Genomic DNA, 17,443 nt, shown 5'->3' with positions numbered 1-17,443 from the left:
CTTGTGAAAGGCCAACCATTCCTTGCTCCTGCGGTTTCCCAACAGCGATAGCACCTGAATTTCTTGTGGGAAATCCCTTCTTTCCTGCCTGCATGGGCTGGTATTAGAGCTCTTCGTCCCCAAGCAAGCAGGTAAATGGCAAAAGCCTGTTCTCAACTTCAGCTGTGTCTGCTCCCCCATAGCAGACCCCTCTCCAGCACCGCAAATCAGTGATGTGGGCGAGGGACTTTCAAAGGGAGCATGGAGGAAGCAGGTTTTAATGCTATGCCCACCCCCCTCCTGCTGTAAATACATCTCTTCCCCATCCCTCCCTCACAACAGCTTCCTTTTACCATTTTGCCTGTAAATAGATTCATTTTTTTCTTAATCCAACATTGCAATGGTTGCACTGAACCCCGTTCCTTCTCCATCTTCAGATCGCTCTAGGATTGAGGGTTCCCCCTGGGGAGCCAGGGTGCAGCCTGTGGATAAATTCCCTCACCCCAATATCCATCTACATCACTGCCCTTCTCTCCCTTCCAACACTGTGTGTTAGTTTCTTTCTTAGGTTTTTTGGCTGTGTACAGACATCCGGTTCAATAAATTATTGGCATGAACGGAAAGAATGGCATGGGGCTGCTTATTATGAATACTGGACAGAAGGTGCAGTGGGGGAGGTAGGGTCTTGATAATGCAGATGAGTTAAGGTTGATCATGATGGCCCTAGGGATGGCAGTGAGGTTAAGCCACTTGCAGAGATTTGTGGGAGTGGGATCCCTGTTGGTTGAGTTTGGTGCCCCCGGCTACAGGGGAGACCTCCAACGATGACAGTGGAACCTTCTGCTTTGTTGGGCCTTGGTTCTTTCAGTGCCTTTCATACAGCTATGGTTTTCCTATGCAAACTTAGTTTTAGAGATATCTAGTTCAGGGATGGGGAATGTGTGGCACTCCAGATCACGATGGACTGCAACTCCCAACATCCCCAGCCAAAATAGCAAATGATGGGGGATGAGGAGTTGCAGCCCCAACAACACTTGGAGGGCCATACATTCCCATCACTTATCTAGGAAAACTCATCTTCAGCTTCTAAAGTTCTCCCCTTTGTCAACAGTGACTACTTGAAATATGAATTATCTAAATATAAAGCAATTCCAGATAGTAAAAGGCATACAAATGGCATGAAGACAGACACTAGCACATCTTGATGTCCACACTTTCATGTTTGCTGTTATACTTGCAGGAAGCCCTTGGCATGTTTAAGGCACTTCTTTGTATGTTTAAACCCAAATCCCAATTTCCCCTGGGAAAAGATCAGGCCTAGGCCTCATGCTTGCATGTTCTCCCTTCAGAGAAAAATGAATGGTGAGATTCTGTGATGACTTGAATGTGGGACCCCCCCAAGCTTTCAGCAGTTAAAGTCTGAGGCAAGAGATACCCCCACTTCAAATAGCCATGGATGGGATTTCATGGTTTGGTTATTTGCACCTCCTGTCAGGGAAGTGGGCCTGCAAGTCCAGGCCATCTTCCAATCTCTTCCTAAGGGACAGATTGGGGTGCAGAGCAGGGGGAAGAGCATTTTGTTCACATAATGGCTGTAATTATGATTTGATATTGTCATCACGTCATGCCCCACCACAAAAATTTCAGTTCTGTGGAGAAAAGAATCATCAGGAAGAATACTTCTATCTGATATGATCAGTCAGACTGGCTAGTAGCTGATCTGCTTTAACCTACTGTTAAGCATTGTGGCATGAGTTTAGGCCACAAGGTCTCCAAGATGTCCTAACACAATATTTTTTGTGAATGTTTTAGAAATGCAACCCACTGCAGATGGTGCAGACTGTAGAATTTGCAACCTAATTTCTTGGTGTCTTATAGAAGTGCTTGTAAGGGTGTATTCTAACCAAAGTGATACAACTGGAGTTGAATGAGCTAACTACATATTTTTCTATATAATCTTACTGTATTACTGTACACCCAGGGAACGTGTAATTACACAAAAAGCAGGCATGAAAGTTTTCTTTAAACTGGAAGGGTGTAATCTGGAAGGGTGCAATTGGTTCCACACCCAGCTATAAGTTCAAGAATGTCTTGATAGTTTGGAGTGGGGGGGGGATGCTCGCCAGTGTGAAGGTGGCAGTTCTCAGGAAGATGCAGACTGCACAAAGGCTTTGCTGCAGTCTGGGCAGCGGTAGGGGTGCTTGCCACTATGCAGGTGCCTGTGCTCCTGCAGGTGGGTAGCCTGCCGGAAAGCCTTGCCACAGTCTGGGCAGGGGAAAGGGCGTTCACCTGTGTGGATGCACTGGTGCACCTGCAGTCCATAGGCTGCCACAAACATCTTGATGCAAACAGAGTATTTGTGAGGTGCAGTCCGGCGTGGCACTGTTGATGCCGACCCAACCCACTGGAGGTGGTGATGGCTTTCCCAGAGAGCGGGCAGGAGTAAGGACGCTGGCCTGAATGCATCATCTGGTGCACGAGACATGCAAGGGTAAGACTGTGGCGGTGCCTGCTCCTAGCACCTGGCAAAAGTGATAACTCCTGCAACTGGGAAGCCATCACAAAGACAGTACCACAGTATGGGTAGCAGTGGGGCTCATGCCCAGAATGGCTATGATAGTGCAGTTCCAGGAGCCAACAGCCCAGGAAGGATCTCAGCAAGGAAAGGACAACCCCCCTGCGTGCACAGTCTGGTGCAGGGCCAATTGGTGGGCTCGGAAAAAGGCTGCACCAGTCTTGACAAGAGTAGGGCTCCTCTCCATTAGGTGCCACATGCAAGAGGTGATGCTTGGGAAGCTTGGAAGTCTGGATAAAGCACTTGTTACCAACCTGGCTCTCCGGTGTGTCATATGGTATTGCACCAACTTTGTCTGAGAGACAAAGGTTTTGTAACACTCTGAGCACTGAAATGGCCTTTCACCAGTGTGCATCTGCAGGTGGTTTTACACATCCACCAGCTTCTTGAATGTTTTTGCCATAGGTGGGGCACTTGTGATTGTGCTCCAGAACATGGACTACCTGCTTGAACCATACCATCTGGATATGGGTGGAGAATACCTTTCCACATGAAGAGCACCGAAACCCAGCACTGGCACTTCTGCTGATGACCCTGGTTCACAGCTGACTTCCCATCAATGGGTGCTGGCTCAGGAGGTTGGCTAGGTGGATGGTCTCCTGCTCCACGAGAGGGTGGAATCCATCCCTGTATCGTTCTGGAGGCCTGATCTACTCAGGACCCAGTTAAAGCAGATTTTGGACTTAATGAGATGAAACAAGACCATTTGTGTAAAAGAATAACATATAGTTTACTGAATACACAGTTGTAATATGGATGCAAATATAAGCAATAAATGCAACAGAAAGCTTACATATGGCCCTCCATTAGTGTTGCATTGGTTCCCTGGATGCAACAGAGTGTTGCCCCAAGGGCCTACAGTCTCTGGGACAGGCGGGCACCCTTCCTCCTCCCTAACTGAGAACAAAGACTAAAGTAGCCTCCTGGGTTTTATAGGTGTCTCTCCTCAGTTTCAGAAACTGACAGGTGAAACAGAAATCACTCCTCTCAAGAAAAGAGGCTAGGAAACAAATCATTCCCCTTAAGAGAAGGGGGCCCCTCTCCTTCAGTTTTTCATGGAAGAGTGGAAGTAACATCCTTATCTCAGAGAATGAGATCATGTAGCTGTAAGATCTCACCCTTTGCCTCCTCAAGTCTATGCTGTGTGCAAGAAAAAATCTATTTCCAGCACGGCCACAGTAAAATGCCCAATATACAGGGCTATCCAGGTCTCTGTGCCGAACAAATACCTATATAGGACACCATTTTAATTCACACCCGACTCCTTGCCATTCTTCTGAAACCAGATGCAATACACGCTCTTACCACCATGTGTGCGTCGGTGGTAAAGGAACTTGGTCATGTTGCTAAATGTCTTGCCACAGTGGCAGCGATGCAGAGGGTTGGCAGTATGGCTCTTGCGGTGCACAATCAAGGTCATCTCGGTAGAGAAGCCAAGCCCACAGTCCACACAGAGGTAGAGCCCTTCACCTTTGTGGATGCGCATGTGCTGTTGGAAAGATGCAGTGTTCTTGAAGATCTTGTTGCAATTTGGACATTCATATGTACCATCCACATGTACCCGCTGGTGAGCCAATAACCGCTTGGCTGTTGTGAAACCACGCTGGCACTCGTCACACAGAAACTCTTCATTGCTCCCCATGTGCTCCTGCTGGTGTCGCTGTAGGGCCTCCACTGTACCAAAAGCCTGCTTGCACTCTGTACAGCAGAAGACCTGAGCAGATGGAGGCACTGCTGGGGGTTCCTTAGGGCACGGCAGAGGGGACACATGGGGACTGCAAGTCTCCTGGGTTGCCACCTCAGAACACTCCCTGCTTTCTTTCTCAGTCTCAGTAAAATGTTCACCCTGGTGCTCTAGCAGCTCCTCAGGTGTTAGGAAGAGACAGGCACACTCTGAGCACTCATAGGGATGCGTAGGTGGAACTGGCTGGGGGGATGATCGAACCAATGGCTGCACAGGTGTTGGCGAAGCTGACTGGGAGGTCTGTGGAACCGATGATTGGGATGGAGGTGAGGGAGATGGCTGGGAAGATGGTGGATTTGACAGGTGGGAGTCAGCTGAAGCCTCTTGTTTTTGGTGTGTCTGGCAGTGTGCCAGCCACAGGCTAGTAGAAGGAAAGAGTTCATTGCACTCACTGCATTGGTAGCGGATCTGTCCAGTGGTAGTTGGTGGAGGTTGAGGGCGAGTCGGCACCTCCCTGGGGTGCACTTCCTGGTGGGCTAACAGTTCATCAGGTGACCAAAGGACACATCCACACTCCAGGCACTGGTAGCGGTTGGTCTGCTGGGGCCCTGTGTCCACAACAGTAGCAGACACTGTAGACTCATAGGGCTTCTCTCGATGACTCTGCTGGTGGATCAGCACCCCCTCCAAATTGCAGTAAAGAAGCCCACATTCTGAGCACATGAACTGATGCTGGAAAAACAAAGATGGAGCCAGCTCCTCTGCCATGATGCCTGCAGGCTCAGACCTGCAAAGGGAAAGAGAAACCTAGGTGAGTTAAAGGGCTGACAGAATGTGAAAGGGGAAAACATGGGAGAAACAGAACTAACAGTTTGACCCACAGGTGTATGGCTTTTTCAGCATGAAAAGGAAGTGCAAAACATTTCTTCAAATGTGCCAAAATATGGTATGAGAATATGACAGGAGTCCAACAGAAGAACTTGTGGGTATTCTACATTAAAGAGGGGAAAGGGGGCACTTTTATTAAGATAATGAACCTAACTACCTTTGAAAGGTTGTTGGGAGGATCAAGGGGAAAACCACATATGCCACCATGAAATCCTTGGTGAAAGGGAGTAACAAGAAAAATAAAGAATGATAAAGTAGAGAGAGGTCTGCTGTGGTAGGCGGAAGTATCTGAAGAGCAGATAAACGAGGTATGTGGGAAGGGAACAATTGGTGCCAGCCTTAAAACGCCTTCCTCAAGTTTGCACGTTTTCTTTTCGCACAACCCCCGCTCCCAATATTTATTCCCGTACTTCCAGTGCCACGGCTCCCATAGACTGAATGGGGAAGAGACGTTGCTGTGAGGTGGGGAGAAGGGACGTGTTGCTGGTCTGGGGCAGGGGGCTCTGTCCCCCACAGCTCTATAGGACATCACGGCGATGCAGCCCAAGGGGAGAAAGAGAAACGGGGAGGTGAGTGCAGGAGGAGGGGCGAGGAGGATGAAGAGGACAAGGAAGAGGCCGGTGGCGGAAGGGGCCTCGGGCGGTGGGAGGAGCGCCACACTCACCCGGCCCGCGGGCCTGCCCCGCTCCGGCCACCGCCGCTTTCTCTCCGCCTGTCTGTTTCCTCCTCACACGGGCCCGGCCGGGCCTAGGCTGCACCGCGCCCTCTCATTGCTTCCCCCACCACCCGGGGGAGCCAATCAGCTGCCTCGATACTAGGGGGGCGGTTCGGCTCTAGAGGCTCAGTGACGTCACGGCGACCCAGCCCTCAGGGCAGGGGCTCGGAGGGCGGTGAGCGGCGTTTGAGACCCGCCCAGTCGCGGGGAAGAAATAAGCGCTCCCTCCCGCAGCGCTTCCCTGTGTGCTTGTACCGCGCCGGCGCTCTCTTGTCTTTTCCGCCTTACGCAGGCAGCGCCATCTCTTGGACGCCGCTCATACCGTTTATATAGACGTTTTATTTCTTTACGTCAGGGTGAGGCGGGAAGGAATGACGCTCTGCGCGTCTAGCGTAAAGCAACCGTAATGTAACACATCTCGATTTCACGCAATTTGCGCCACGACGGCGCCGGCCGCGGGCGGGATTGACGGGGAACGCTGCCCGTATTTTTGTTGCCCTTCCCTCAAAGGAGGCCTGCCCTCGAGCGGCTCCGCCCACGCACGTGGGTCACGAGGACGCCAGCGGGCTGCCCACGTGAGCGGGGGAAGGGCAGCGCACGCGCCATGGGCGCCTATCCTTGCGAGGAGCCGGCCGGCGCGTGCGCGGGAGGGCAGCCTGCGACGCCGGGTGGGGGCCCGGGGAAAACAAACAGCCGCGGGCGCATGCGCGGCGGGGGAAGGGATCGAGGTGGGGTTAGGTCGGCGCAGGCGCGTCGAAGGTACCAGAAAGATCGAAACGGCGGTGCGGACGGGCGCGGAGCCGGTAAGGACATGTTGTGGTCGTTATTATTTTTTTTTAAAGGGAGGAGAGGTGGTAAGATAATGGAAAGTGAGCTTTGACGGCGTGGGGGTGGGGCACGTAGAAGAGAGAGAAGCGAGTTCTGTGGTGGGTGTTCGAGGGGGAGGAAGTAACGGGGAGGGGCGGCTAGAGGGGTCGCCTGCTGTGAGGCGGGGGGCGGCAGGAGAGCGCGCGATTCCGCGTGAGGCGAAGGACGTCGAGGGGGAGGGGCAGCTGTGAGGTAAGAGTGGAAAAATCCTAGAGGGGGCGGGGGTACGTGGGGCGGGGGGGGCTTGTCTGCGTGGAGGAAATGGAGCCCCCGGGGGCGGGCGTTTAGACGGGGGAAATAAGCGATATGTGGTTAATTGGGAGGGGAGGGGGAGAGAAATGGTGGGGAGGAAGAATGGCGGAAACAAACAAACAGAGGCTGTGGGAGGGAGAGAAGACTCGGCGCCCCAGAATCCTCCTCCTCCTCCTCGCCCCGCCCCCGGTGGGAGGAGCGGTTCGCGCCTGCAGGGGTGGAGCCTTGGCTGGCTGATCTGAGAGACGGCTCCGTGAGGATAGATCGAGAGGGGAGGGCTCTGCGCCGAGATGGGGTTGAGCCTCAGGCGTGGGGCTTGTCCGCACCTCAGCTGTGTTGTGCTTGCCCTTGTGACGGCTTCTGGGGGCGGGCAGGGTTGCCTTCTCGTACTGGCCGTGCTGCTGCCATCTCGTGGCGCCTGGGCGCCTTACGCCGTTCGGCGGTGGCTCCGCCATGAAACAGCATTTTGCTGTCCAAAGTGCAGCCCGACAGGGGGATTTATCTGTGTGGTTTCCCGGCCACTACCCTGTCCCTCTCTCCACTGGGAAGCAAAAACAGAATTGAACCTGGCACCCTGGAGCGGGTAGATTTTTCTCTTGGGGTGTAATCCTACTTATATTTAGACAGAAAAAAGTCCTACAACTCCTAGCGTTCGCCAGCCAGCATGTTGGGTGGTGTTGGACTTTTTTCAGTCTGAACATCCATAGGCTTGCACCCTTAAACTTGTGTAGATTTGGTGATAGGAGGACCAACAGCTGAAGCTGTTGGCATGGTCTAATGGTTCCTGTTTCTCCTTTTGCAGACACTGTGCAGCACTGTTGTGAGATCTGCCTCTAAAAGGATCCTTCCCCAAGACTTCTAACTACTTTCCATGCTTTAAGTCTTACAACATACACAACCTGCTGAAATATCTCTCTTCTCTCTCCCTCAGTATTCAGAGTACCACACATCTGTTCTGTCCCACTAGCTTATAACAGTTCAGACCCTCCTAGGATTAGTGTATCCATATGGCTGACATGAGGAGGCCACTTTTTGCCCACATCTGGGAGGAGGAAGAATGCCTAGAGTACTATGGGATGATTTCCCTGCATCGAATGTTTGAGGTGATTGGCTCTCAGCTCACAGAAAATGACATGGAAGTACTCTCTTTCCTTCTTGATGAGACACAGCCCTGGACCCACCCACTGGATCCTGCCCTTTGGGCTGTCGCAGCAGCAGAAGAGGGTGGTTCTGAGACCACCTCACCAGTGTTAGAGAGCTGGAAGAGGAAAAAACAGTGCTGGGGTAATTTGGCCAAAACTGATGGTAGTCTTGAGGTCGCTGCAGATAGGCAGCGGACCAAGAATGGTGTCCAACTGCTCCTGGACCTAGAGAGGAGAGGCAAATGTGATGAAACTAACTTCGTGCAGCTGCTGCAGCTCCTGAGAGTGCTAACAAGGCATGATCTACTGCCATATGTCACCCTGAAAAGGCAGCGTACAGGTATTGAACATAACAGTAGAGAATGTGTACTTAACTTTGAGCTTTTGACTGAACTTGGCAAAATAACAATTCTTCCTTTAATGGGTGCTTAATTCTAATTTGCAATCTAGCTCTTTCGCAGGATTGTTAACAATAAGAGGTTAGCTTTTATTGGGTGGAAGCATATGAGCACTTTAATATCTAAAGAACTGGATTTGCATGTTGCATAGTTCAGAATGTGTACATAGGTACTTCTGCAGACCTGATATCTGAGCTGATTTGACAGGTTGGCATTGTCCATTTATAGAATTGCTCTCAATTAAAGTAGTATCTGCTTTGTTTGACTTTTAACACTTTTTAATTTTAGTTTCTCCTGAGCGATACACCTATGGACCATCTGTCCTGTCATCGGACCAACAAGTGGACAATTGTCTTAATTCAGCCTCTGCAGAGCCTCGGCATGATCAGTGGGAGACAGGTGTGTGACTTGTGCAGCCTAGGGATATGGCTTCATCCCTTTTCTGAGTTCCTTTTCCTTCTAGTTGTTGTAAATACATGCCTCCTATTGTAGTTAGGAATGTTATACAGTGCCACCAGTTTTAATACAATTTTTAGATGGCTGTTTGTGCTCTGTCTTGTACTGTAGCAGATAATTTTTTTTATAGTTTTTAGCTTCTTCAGATGAAATGTGGCAGTTGTCTGTAAATTACACTGTCTGCATTTGACATCATGGAATTGGGGGATAGTAGGTATATGAGATCTGAGTTTTTAATTACCAGGGTTTTGGTGCACAAGGTAATTGTTTAGGTTCCTCTTTCCCTCTTTAGGCTCCAATTCCAGCAAAAGGAAGCGAGTAAGCAGAGGCCGGGCAAAGTCTACTCCTCCCCGCAGGCGGCAGGGAGCCAAAGCAGCTTCTGCTCCAAAGCAGGAGATCCAAACTCCCACCAAAGTGACCTGTGGTAGGTGTTTGCCAATCATGTGCTGTGTTCCTGGGGCTCCCTTGATTTGGACTACATCTTTTTATTATACCCACGAAACCACTCTAAAATGCTCAATAGCAACTTTGGTTTCTGTTAAGGGTCTGAACAGTCATTCATTCTCTCTCTGGCTGGAGCCAAAGGGGAATAGGGTTGGTTGGGGGAGGAAAAGGTATCATATATGTAGGTATAATGTAGGCTGTCTTGTTCTATGTGAGTGAACTTGAGTTTTGGCTTGCACTATTAAATGCAGTTTAAATGCAGGTGATAGGACTTGGTCCCAGTTCAGCGGGTGAATGGGAGTTTTGGCCCCCTCTTTGGGGTGAGGGTGGGAAGGCTTTAATGTACTCCTTGGTATGTTGCCTTCAATTCCCAGTGTGAACTAGTTGGTACCTATTTTCACTATTCTCCAAATGGTCAAGGTTTATTTATAATCAACAAATTTTATACCCTGCCCTTCATACAAAAGTTTCCCAGGGCCTATTCCACAAAATAAAAAGCTTTATGAATGAAGGAAAGGATGCCTTCAGATTACTAACCCCTTAGCACCAATTGCTGGGAGGGATGTGTTGGCTGTTACTTCAGTGCACCAATGTACTTGATATGCTGGTTTTGGAGAGAGACTTTTTTAGCTGCCCTGATGTTTTCTGTGATGAGTTGGAGGAGCATCAAGGCAGATAATCTGATCTAGTTCTGTTCAGCCTGTCTGCCATTTTTCTGCGTCAGTAATATTCAGATTAAAAACAGAATCAACTTCTGTTGAAACAGTGTGCCATACTCTCGGTGAAATTCCAAAGGAAAGGTTTCTGGATTCAGAATGACAAAATCTGGATGTTTTTGATGTGCTACAGATAACATTTTGTGTAATAAAGTTAATTATGAGAGAGCAGAGGTACAGTTTTTTCAGGCTTCAAGGTATCTTAAAAGGAATGATTCCTGGTCCCTCTGTGAGGAGCTCATGTGGCATAGCTTCTGCATGGAATAATGTTAAGAGGTGGTGAAGCTTGTGAATGATTGGTCCATATCCTTAAGTTGTGGCTAAAATTGTATGTTCTCATTTGGTCACATGGCTACAATATCTCATGGAAAGCCTTGTTGTCCATCCTTCCATCAAAGGCCCAGACGTAGAGTCAGGCCATATATTTAGTACTGTTGATTCAGCCTAATTTTATCTCTGACTTTCTAAACGGGTTCATTCTCGTGTCTTGGTCAATCTTACCAGCCCATTGAACTGGATTTTTCTTAAATCCGTGACTACTCTGAATTGCGGTTATCACTCATCTGAATGAATTTCATTCAGATTTCTGACTTGATTTCCAGCTCAGTATCGAGTGTCTGTCTCTAAGACCAGCATATATTATCTCCTTTCTGTAACTTGGGGCTTCTTCAAATATGCATTTCCTATATGGAGAGAGGTTCTGAGTGGAAACTGTGAAATCTGCATGTAGACTTGTATGTGACCAAACCACACACAGTTTTTACAGTTTTCTTATCTGGAAGTGCTTTGTGTTGCACATGCATAACATTTGAAGTGGCCCTTCCTGAGCAGGTGGGTGTCAAGAGCTGGTGTAGGATCCCTACATAATGTGCTATTGTCTTTGTGTCAGTGCAATGCAAATGAAACAAAAGCGAATGCACAAAAACGCTTGTCTTACCATCTGACCAATTTACAGGCAATGGGTTCTAACGAAGAAGGTTCAAAAATAATACAATGAGTGTCAAAACTGCAACTTCAAGGTGCAGCTAAGGCTTCTGCCGGGTAGGTGCAAGGATCAAACTGTAAGCTCCATTCAACACTAGTTTGTTGCCTGTATACTTTGTATTACCTTGCTTCACTGGGGCAGAACTTAAGGCTCATGTAATCCAGGCAGCTGCTTCTGAAATGAGCTCTGCTTTTTATAACACTTCCAAGTTGCACACCTAAACTTGGGAGTCGAAACACCGATCTCCCTTTCCAGTATGAAACCTCCTGGGCTTTCTCAGCCTGCAAGAACTAGGCCTTAGTTACTGAAAAAGAACATACAAACCCCAATGATCTTTTTTTGTTGCTGCTTGATTTCTGCCAATTCTTTCTCAATCCACCATTTAAATTCCAGGTTACTAAGCAAAAGTTGATGATAAAGAGACTCTGTCTCTCTTGTGCACTCTTCTCACAGAATGGTCTCGCAAAGGTAAATGAATCCATGCACCCAAATTTCCACCAGTTCTTTGTGAAAGCAAAACTGTGTTTAAATGTGTGCTGAGTTACCTATTTCTGGAAGAACCATGGGCTGCCTCACCCTGCATGCCAGCCTCTCAAACAGCCGATTCTTAAAGGCATATTGGCTATTCTGATGCTCAGTGGGGACAGGGCTGCATTGGCAGCTCCTGGGATTGTGCAAGTGTGTAGAGCCACTCCAGACTGGCACCGCGGGGGGCTTGTGCTGCAAACCTCCAGCAGGGTCTGATGGAAACAGGCTGGGATGTTCCCCTTGTGGGGCTGTCATCTCTTGATGTCTTACATGCCAATCCACTGAAGGCTTTGCTCAGCTAGCTAGGCAGGGAGCCAATAGCTCTCATATCAGGTGATCCCCTTGTGGATAAAGATACTGCTGCAGATATCAGGCCACCATAAGTGTTCTAGAATCCCTCTTGGGGCCCCTTTTAATCTCTTCTGCTTGGGGCAGAAACATGCCCTTAATTTCTTCACCTGTTTTTCAAATATTTCCATCAGTTTTCTTGGGCAGTTTTTCCCCTGGCTAGGCAACATTTATTATTGGTGGATGAGCTGCTATGAGTTAATAGCCCCAAGATCATTCACTGTTTTCATCTCAAAATCCACAGTGTTGTTTTGCTATTCCTCAGGTAGTAAATCTATCATTACGATGAATGTGACCTGGCATTGATCTGTGTGCCACCTGCTGGTCCTCAAGAATAAGGAAGAACATACATCCTATGTCCTTGCGGTGCGAGTTCCCAAGTGATATCTGGTATCTGCAGCAGTCCATATCAACCTAGAAATTAGCTTGGGTCCTTTACACCATTTTGTGTTCTTTTGCCATATTGAATCTCAGAATGATTTCTTGATGTTACCATGTGCTAAAAGTCTTGAACCATGTTTCTCTCGGTCCACAGTTGAAATCCATCCCTGGAAAAGCATAAGTATTGGCCCAGGCAAGCGGGCCAAGTACCAGACACTGGTAAAAATACCCAAACAAACTAAAAAGCAAAAACTTAAGTGTGGCCCTCATGATTATTTCAGCTGCCTCTTCAACGCTTCTCCTATGTTAGAAGCGATCCTGCATCTGGACCCTGCAGCGCTCTTGTTAAACAAGTTGTGAGGGACACAGCCTTGGACTCTGGGACTTGCTGCCTTCTACACAATGGAGGCATTTTTTCCACCGTTAAATTGTCTGTAATGGGTTTTGCTGGCCTGTAAACATTAACTTGTGTGTCAAAGCGGGGAGGGAGGGCAGAATGTAGTATATGGAGCAGAACTGAATCAGTACTGTATGCAGGTCCCAACTCTTTTATGAGAAACTGGTAATTTAATTCTTGTTGGGTCCTCTGATCTTGGTTTGTAAACAGTCATAGTGAACACATGCTAAGGGGGTTGCATGGATGATGAGGTGACAGGCCTCATTCTCTGAAACCATCCTACTTGAGTGGTAATGGATTTGCGGGCTTCTCCTTCAGTCTCGCTACTGTGATTGAAACTTGGGAAAAGACATTGGCAGAAGCCTCTGCAGAGTGGGGCTCAGTGGCATATTTTCAAGTTGTCTGTACTTCCAAACAGTAACCACAGTGGGATTATTTCACTGGGACTGGGGCCTGGAAGTGGATGGTTGGGAGGGTGCAGTGGTGCTTGTGCTGCCTCAGCAAGTGTCATTTTGCCCATATAGGTTAAGTGTCTAATTTAATGCAGCTGCTCAGGGCTTGCATTACTGCTGGCTGGGTAAGGTCACAGAACCAGTTTCTACCCTCTACAAGCCAGTTGTGCAGAAATCCCCTCCAGTCTTGCAGTTGACATACATCCTGCCTGTTTTGAAAGGAAAGCTGGGTTTGTTCCCTGTAGTCTATACTTGAAGGCATTTATCCTGTCCGGAGGGAATAACCAGCTCTAGTCACTTAAGTGTGACGTAACTGTTGTACAAGGGTTGCCAGTGTGTTAACGCCAACTCTGACAGCTGCTATCATTAAGTACTCCAGAACACTGTTGATATTGAAAAGCAGATGAGCCGTTCTGTTCTGATGAAATCATGTGCCAAACTGTGGATGCAAAAAGTCTGTATTTGAAGCTGTGTGCAGGACTAATAAAATGGAATCTCTCAGCTACTCTGCGTATAGCCAGCATATGGAGTGGGAGGCTATGGTTGGGATACAGGAGCAGTTTCCAATGGGCACAACAGCTGAGCTTTAACATGCTGCCCCATCAAGGCGAGCAAGTGTTGGTGTACAGAGTAATGGTGGGTATCTCTGCCTTGGATTGAAGGCTTCCAGTACATTGAGCATTATCTTGTGGAGATGGCGCTGCTTCTAGTAGAAACTCCTGGCTTTCTTACCTGAACTGAAATGATGCCATTTACTGGCAAATCTGCTGTGGAATTAAACCTTCAATGACAACTATCAAACACAATTTGCTGCACAGCTCTGCTGTTGCCCATCTGGAAAGAAGGGTTCTAAGTGTGCTTCTGATTGAGGACTAGCAGTTGGCTACCAAAAAGCTGCCATATGCAAGCTACCTGCCATGGGTGGGTGTGGGCTCCAGGCCGTACAAAGTTGCTGGTAAAGGGCTGTGACTGCACTTTGAGTTAATGCTTCTACAGGTGATGACCACAAGACACAGAGAAATTAAAGCTGACGGCCTTGTTGAGCGTATGTAATATACCACCTGCCTCATTTTTTAACGTATCCTACTTTGTATATGTCCATTTCTCCCTCCCTTTTGAACCTTTGAAATTTTCAGCTACAATGCTGATATTTTGGGCAATTGAACAAAACAAATCTGTCCTTCCACTTTCCATAGTTACAGCTGAACTTCACTAATTTCTCAGGACATCTACAGCATAGTAGTAAACCTGGCTTGCAGCGAGTCGGTCACCACATGGCTACAACCTAACTACCTTAAAGCTTGAGCTTTTATGTAGAAGAGTCCAGGTGGCTCTCAGCGGTTAGCTTTAGTTTAGGATCTCCTGTGTTCTCCCTCCAATTCGTGACGTTTGATAAAGCAACAGTCCAGGTTGATAAAACCTTTATTCCTGTTACCATTCATGCAGCAGTGACAACCTGAACTAACTTGAAGAGGTTAGTTCCAACATTTATTTGAAGGCCTTCAAAAATATCTTCATTGGCACAAACCATCAGGACTGGAGCATGTGGCTCTGAAATAGGTATGGAGTGAAGGGGGTGGGGAGAATACTAGTCTCATGGGTTCTCCTGATCCTGCGGATGGGATTTGAGTCAGGATGTACCTGTACTACTTAGTAGCTCTGTTACATGGTGCAGTTAGATGTGTAATATGGAGTCTGCTGGATGGGTATTAGCGAAGTTCAGCTCTAACTTCATGCTAAAGGTATATTTGAAAAGGGAGTGTGAACACCCCTTGCTGGGACTGACCATCTCAAGGGACCTGAACTTTTTGGGCAACCTGAGTGGCTTGGATCTTCAGCTTGGTTGGTCTATGTTCAGCACCTGTTCAGGGCTGTTGGACAATCCAACCCTGGAATATTGCTGCATGACTGTGTGTTTGTCTACGTGCTTTGTTTGTGACCCCCAGCTCTAATGCCTCTCTTTCTCTTCGTTCCCCCTCCCTTTCTCTCTCTCTCTGTGTTCTGTGTGTCCTGCTCAGACATCCGGCTCCGTGTTCGTGCAGAATACTGTGAGCATGAGCCTGTCTTGCGTCAGAATGTGATGTCGAACAAGCAGAACCGACTGGAACGTCAGTTTGATGTATTTGGGCAGTCCAACACCATCCTCAAGTCCCGTGATCTGGGCTCAATCATCTGTGACATCAAGTTCTCAGAGTTGTCCTACCTTGACGCCTTCTGGAGTGATTATATGAATGGCTCACTGCTAGAGGCACTGAAGGGGGTCTTCATCACAGACTCTCTCAAAGAGGCCGTGGGCCAGGAGGCTATCCGGCTACTGGTGAATGTGGATGAGGATGATTATGAGGAGGGGCGACGTTTGTTGCTGGAAAGTGTTATTCCCCAGGTCTGGTAACTCCAGCCTCTAGGAAACCTAGGTATGTTCTCTCCAGATTGACGTGTGGTAGTATGTGCGTTCATAACTACTGATTTCTTAGCAGTCTCCCCTGTTCGTTAGCCACTGTCTTTCCCCAAAGGTTCAGCAAAAGAGATTAATTTTGCAAGTAGCATTAGGGGCTTCATCTGGGTGTTCTTACTGGATGACATGAGATGCTCAGTACCTTAAATATGGGTGTTGGTTTTTTCCATAAGGAGACTAGCTCAAGGAACTGAAACTATTTTCCAGAACTAATACCCAGTGATAGTGCTGTGACATGCTTTTGTTGTAATGTTGCTTGTCCTATTTCCCAGAACATGCTGACCACAAGTCCTCCATTAACAAGATAGAGCTGGTTCATGTAGGGTCTAGAAATTCCTTCCTGTTTCCAGTTTCAGCAAGGCTGGATCCTCCAGTGGATATTTTATTTAAACAGTTTTATTTGAAATATGTAATGCAAATTAAGACAATATCATAAAGAACAAGATTTAAAAAGCAATAGAACTTTAAAAATAACTAGACCAGAGGAGAGCATAACTAGATGTCACAGCAAATGATCAGAGGCTCAAAGGCTCTCTGAAAAAGAACAGCCTTGCCTGGTGCCTGAATACAAACAGATGGTTATGGAGCTAGTACCCTGTTTAACATCCTCTGTTTTCTCACAGGGCACTTCAGTTTTACTCCCTGATTACCACGTGGCTTATCTACATCGGATATATATTTCAGAAAAAAATGACTTTTAGAAAAGGAATCTTCATCCCATCGTGGGCTGGGCTGGATCTTGGCAACGACGGGATTCTGGGGAGTCACAGTTGTGCCACAACTGCTCTTGTGGCGGAAGCACTGAAAGAGCAGCAGGGAATGGTCTTAATGGGCATTCAAGTGTAGTAGGGTTTGGATAGAGGCACCAACACAGTGCAGATTCCTTTCATTCTGAACTGAAAGGGAGATAACTTTGTCCTGCTGATGAAGTTGGAAGCCCTCTTGGCATAAGTTAGTGTATGCATCATGTTCACCAACTATTTGTGTTAATTTTTTTGCCTCCTCTCTTGCAAAGGCAGGGAGTAGACTCATTCTGCACAGTTCCAGGCACACTTTGAAGGCTGGCACTGAGGCACGTTACGTTAACCATTCTTTTCCTAAAAAAGAAACAACTTCCCCTCATATCTGATGTCGGGGGCAGGCTTCTTCCCTTTAAGATAAGAATACAACCAGGCCCCATGGTGGGGAGCTGATGACTATAAAGATGGAAACTTGAGTCACTTTTCTAAGGACACTTTTCAATTCTCTGGCTATTTGTACATAGTATAAATAATAGGGTTTAAAAAGTAAAGAAGCAGTTCAGGCAGCATCTCGATAGAGGAAACTGCTTAGCTGCAGTGGGGAGGGCCAGAGGCCAGAAACATGTAATTTAAAAAGTTGTATTTTTTTTTTTTTTACAAAAATGAAACTTTTTGACAGAATTCTTAATGTATTGTATTTGCAAATGACAATGTCAATTAAAAAAAATTTGCAACTGCCTGGATTCATGTTTAATTCTTAGCAATATGAGAGCTGTAATGGAGGCACAGAGTTTGCATCCATTCCAGAAAGGCAGTTAAGTATGGATTCATTCTTGTGCTATGTTGAAAGTATAGTTGGAATATTTTCTGATCACAAGGGTGAGTGGCCCTGATCCTTTCCTTGGTAGAACCTTTGCAACTGGTTGTTTCCTCTTATTGGAGACCACTCCAGAAGTGCCTGTCCCTCACAATTCGTTGGGTGAGAGCATCTCAATCTCTTGCCACACCCACCCACATGTGTTGGATGGGAACTGAAGACAA

At 47.6% G+C, this 17,443-nt stretch overlaps 2 protein-coding genes and 1 pseudogene across 6 annotated transcripts; 1 reads left to right on the top strand and 2 right to left on the bottom strand.

Moving 5' to 3' along the window:
- Positions 1–2,001: 2,001 nt before the first annotated feature.
- Positions 2,002–3,361, bottom strand: LOC146337680 (uncharacterized; annotated as a pseudogene).
- Positions 2,921–5,844, bottom strand: LOC146337679 (zinc finger protein 574-like). Its single transcript, XM_084815094.1, has 2 exons — positions 5,791–5,844; positions 2,921–5,025 (listed from the first exon to the last, which is right to left on the bottom strand). Exon 2 carries the CDS (start codon positions 5,004–5,006, stop codon positions 3,801–3,803), a length of 1,206 nt encoding a protein of 401 aa, XP_084671220.1. The 5' UTR covers positions 5,007–5,025; positions 5,791–5,844; the 3' UTR covers positions 2,921–3,800.
- A 700-nt stretch (positions 5,845–6,544) lies between these two features.
- On the top strand, positions 6,545–17,139 carry DEDD2 (death effector domain containing 2). 5 transcript variants are annotated; one of them, XR_014785051.1, is made up of 6 exons: positions 6,545–6,644; positions 7,763–8,442; positions 8,789–8,899; positions 9,249–11,157; positions 11,495–15,621; positions 16,286–17,139. XR_014785051.1 is itself a non-coding variant. In XM_084815095.1 (6 exons), exons 2-5 carry the CDS (start codon positions 7,968–7,970, stop codon positions 15,597–15,599), a joined length of 1,092 nt encoding a protein of 363 aa, XP_084671221.1. In that variant the 5' UTR covers positions 6,545–6,644; positions 7,763–7,967; the 3' UTR covers positions 15,600–15,621; positions 16,286–17,139. The 5 variants fall into 5 exon arrangements, 1 of the variants encoding a protein (XP_084671221.1); XR_014785052.1 differs by having other exon boundaries at positions 9,249–11,569; positions 12,513–15,621; XR_014785050.1 differs by having other exon boundaries at positions 9,249–11,569; positions 12,243–15,621.
- The last annotated feature ends 304 nt before the right edge of the window (positions 17,140–17,443 follow it).

This window comes from Heloderma suspectum, chromosome 10 (genome assembly GCF_057233095.1).
Source record: "Heloderma suspectum isolate Gila_16-S chromosome 10, 16-S_ref, whole genome shotgun sequence".
NCBI classification, from domain to species: Eukaryota; Metazoa; Chordata; class Lepidosauria; order Squamata; family Helodermatidae; genus Heloderma; species Heloderma suspectum.
The sequence above is the reverse complement of the archived record's forward strand: the minus strand, read 5'-3'. Positions and strand labels throughout refer to the sequence as shown.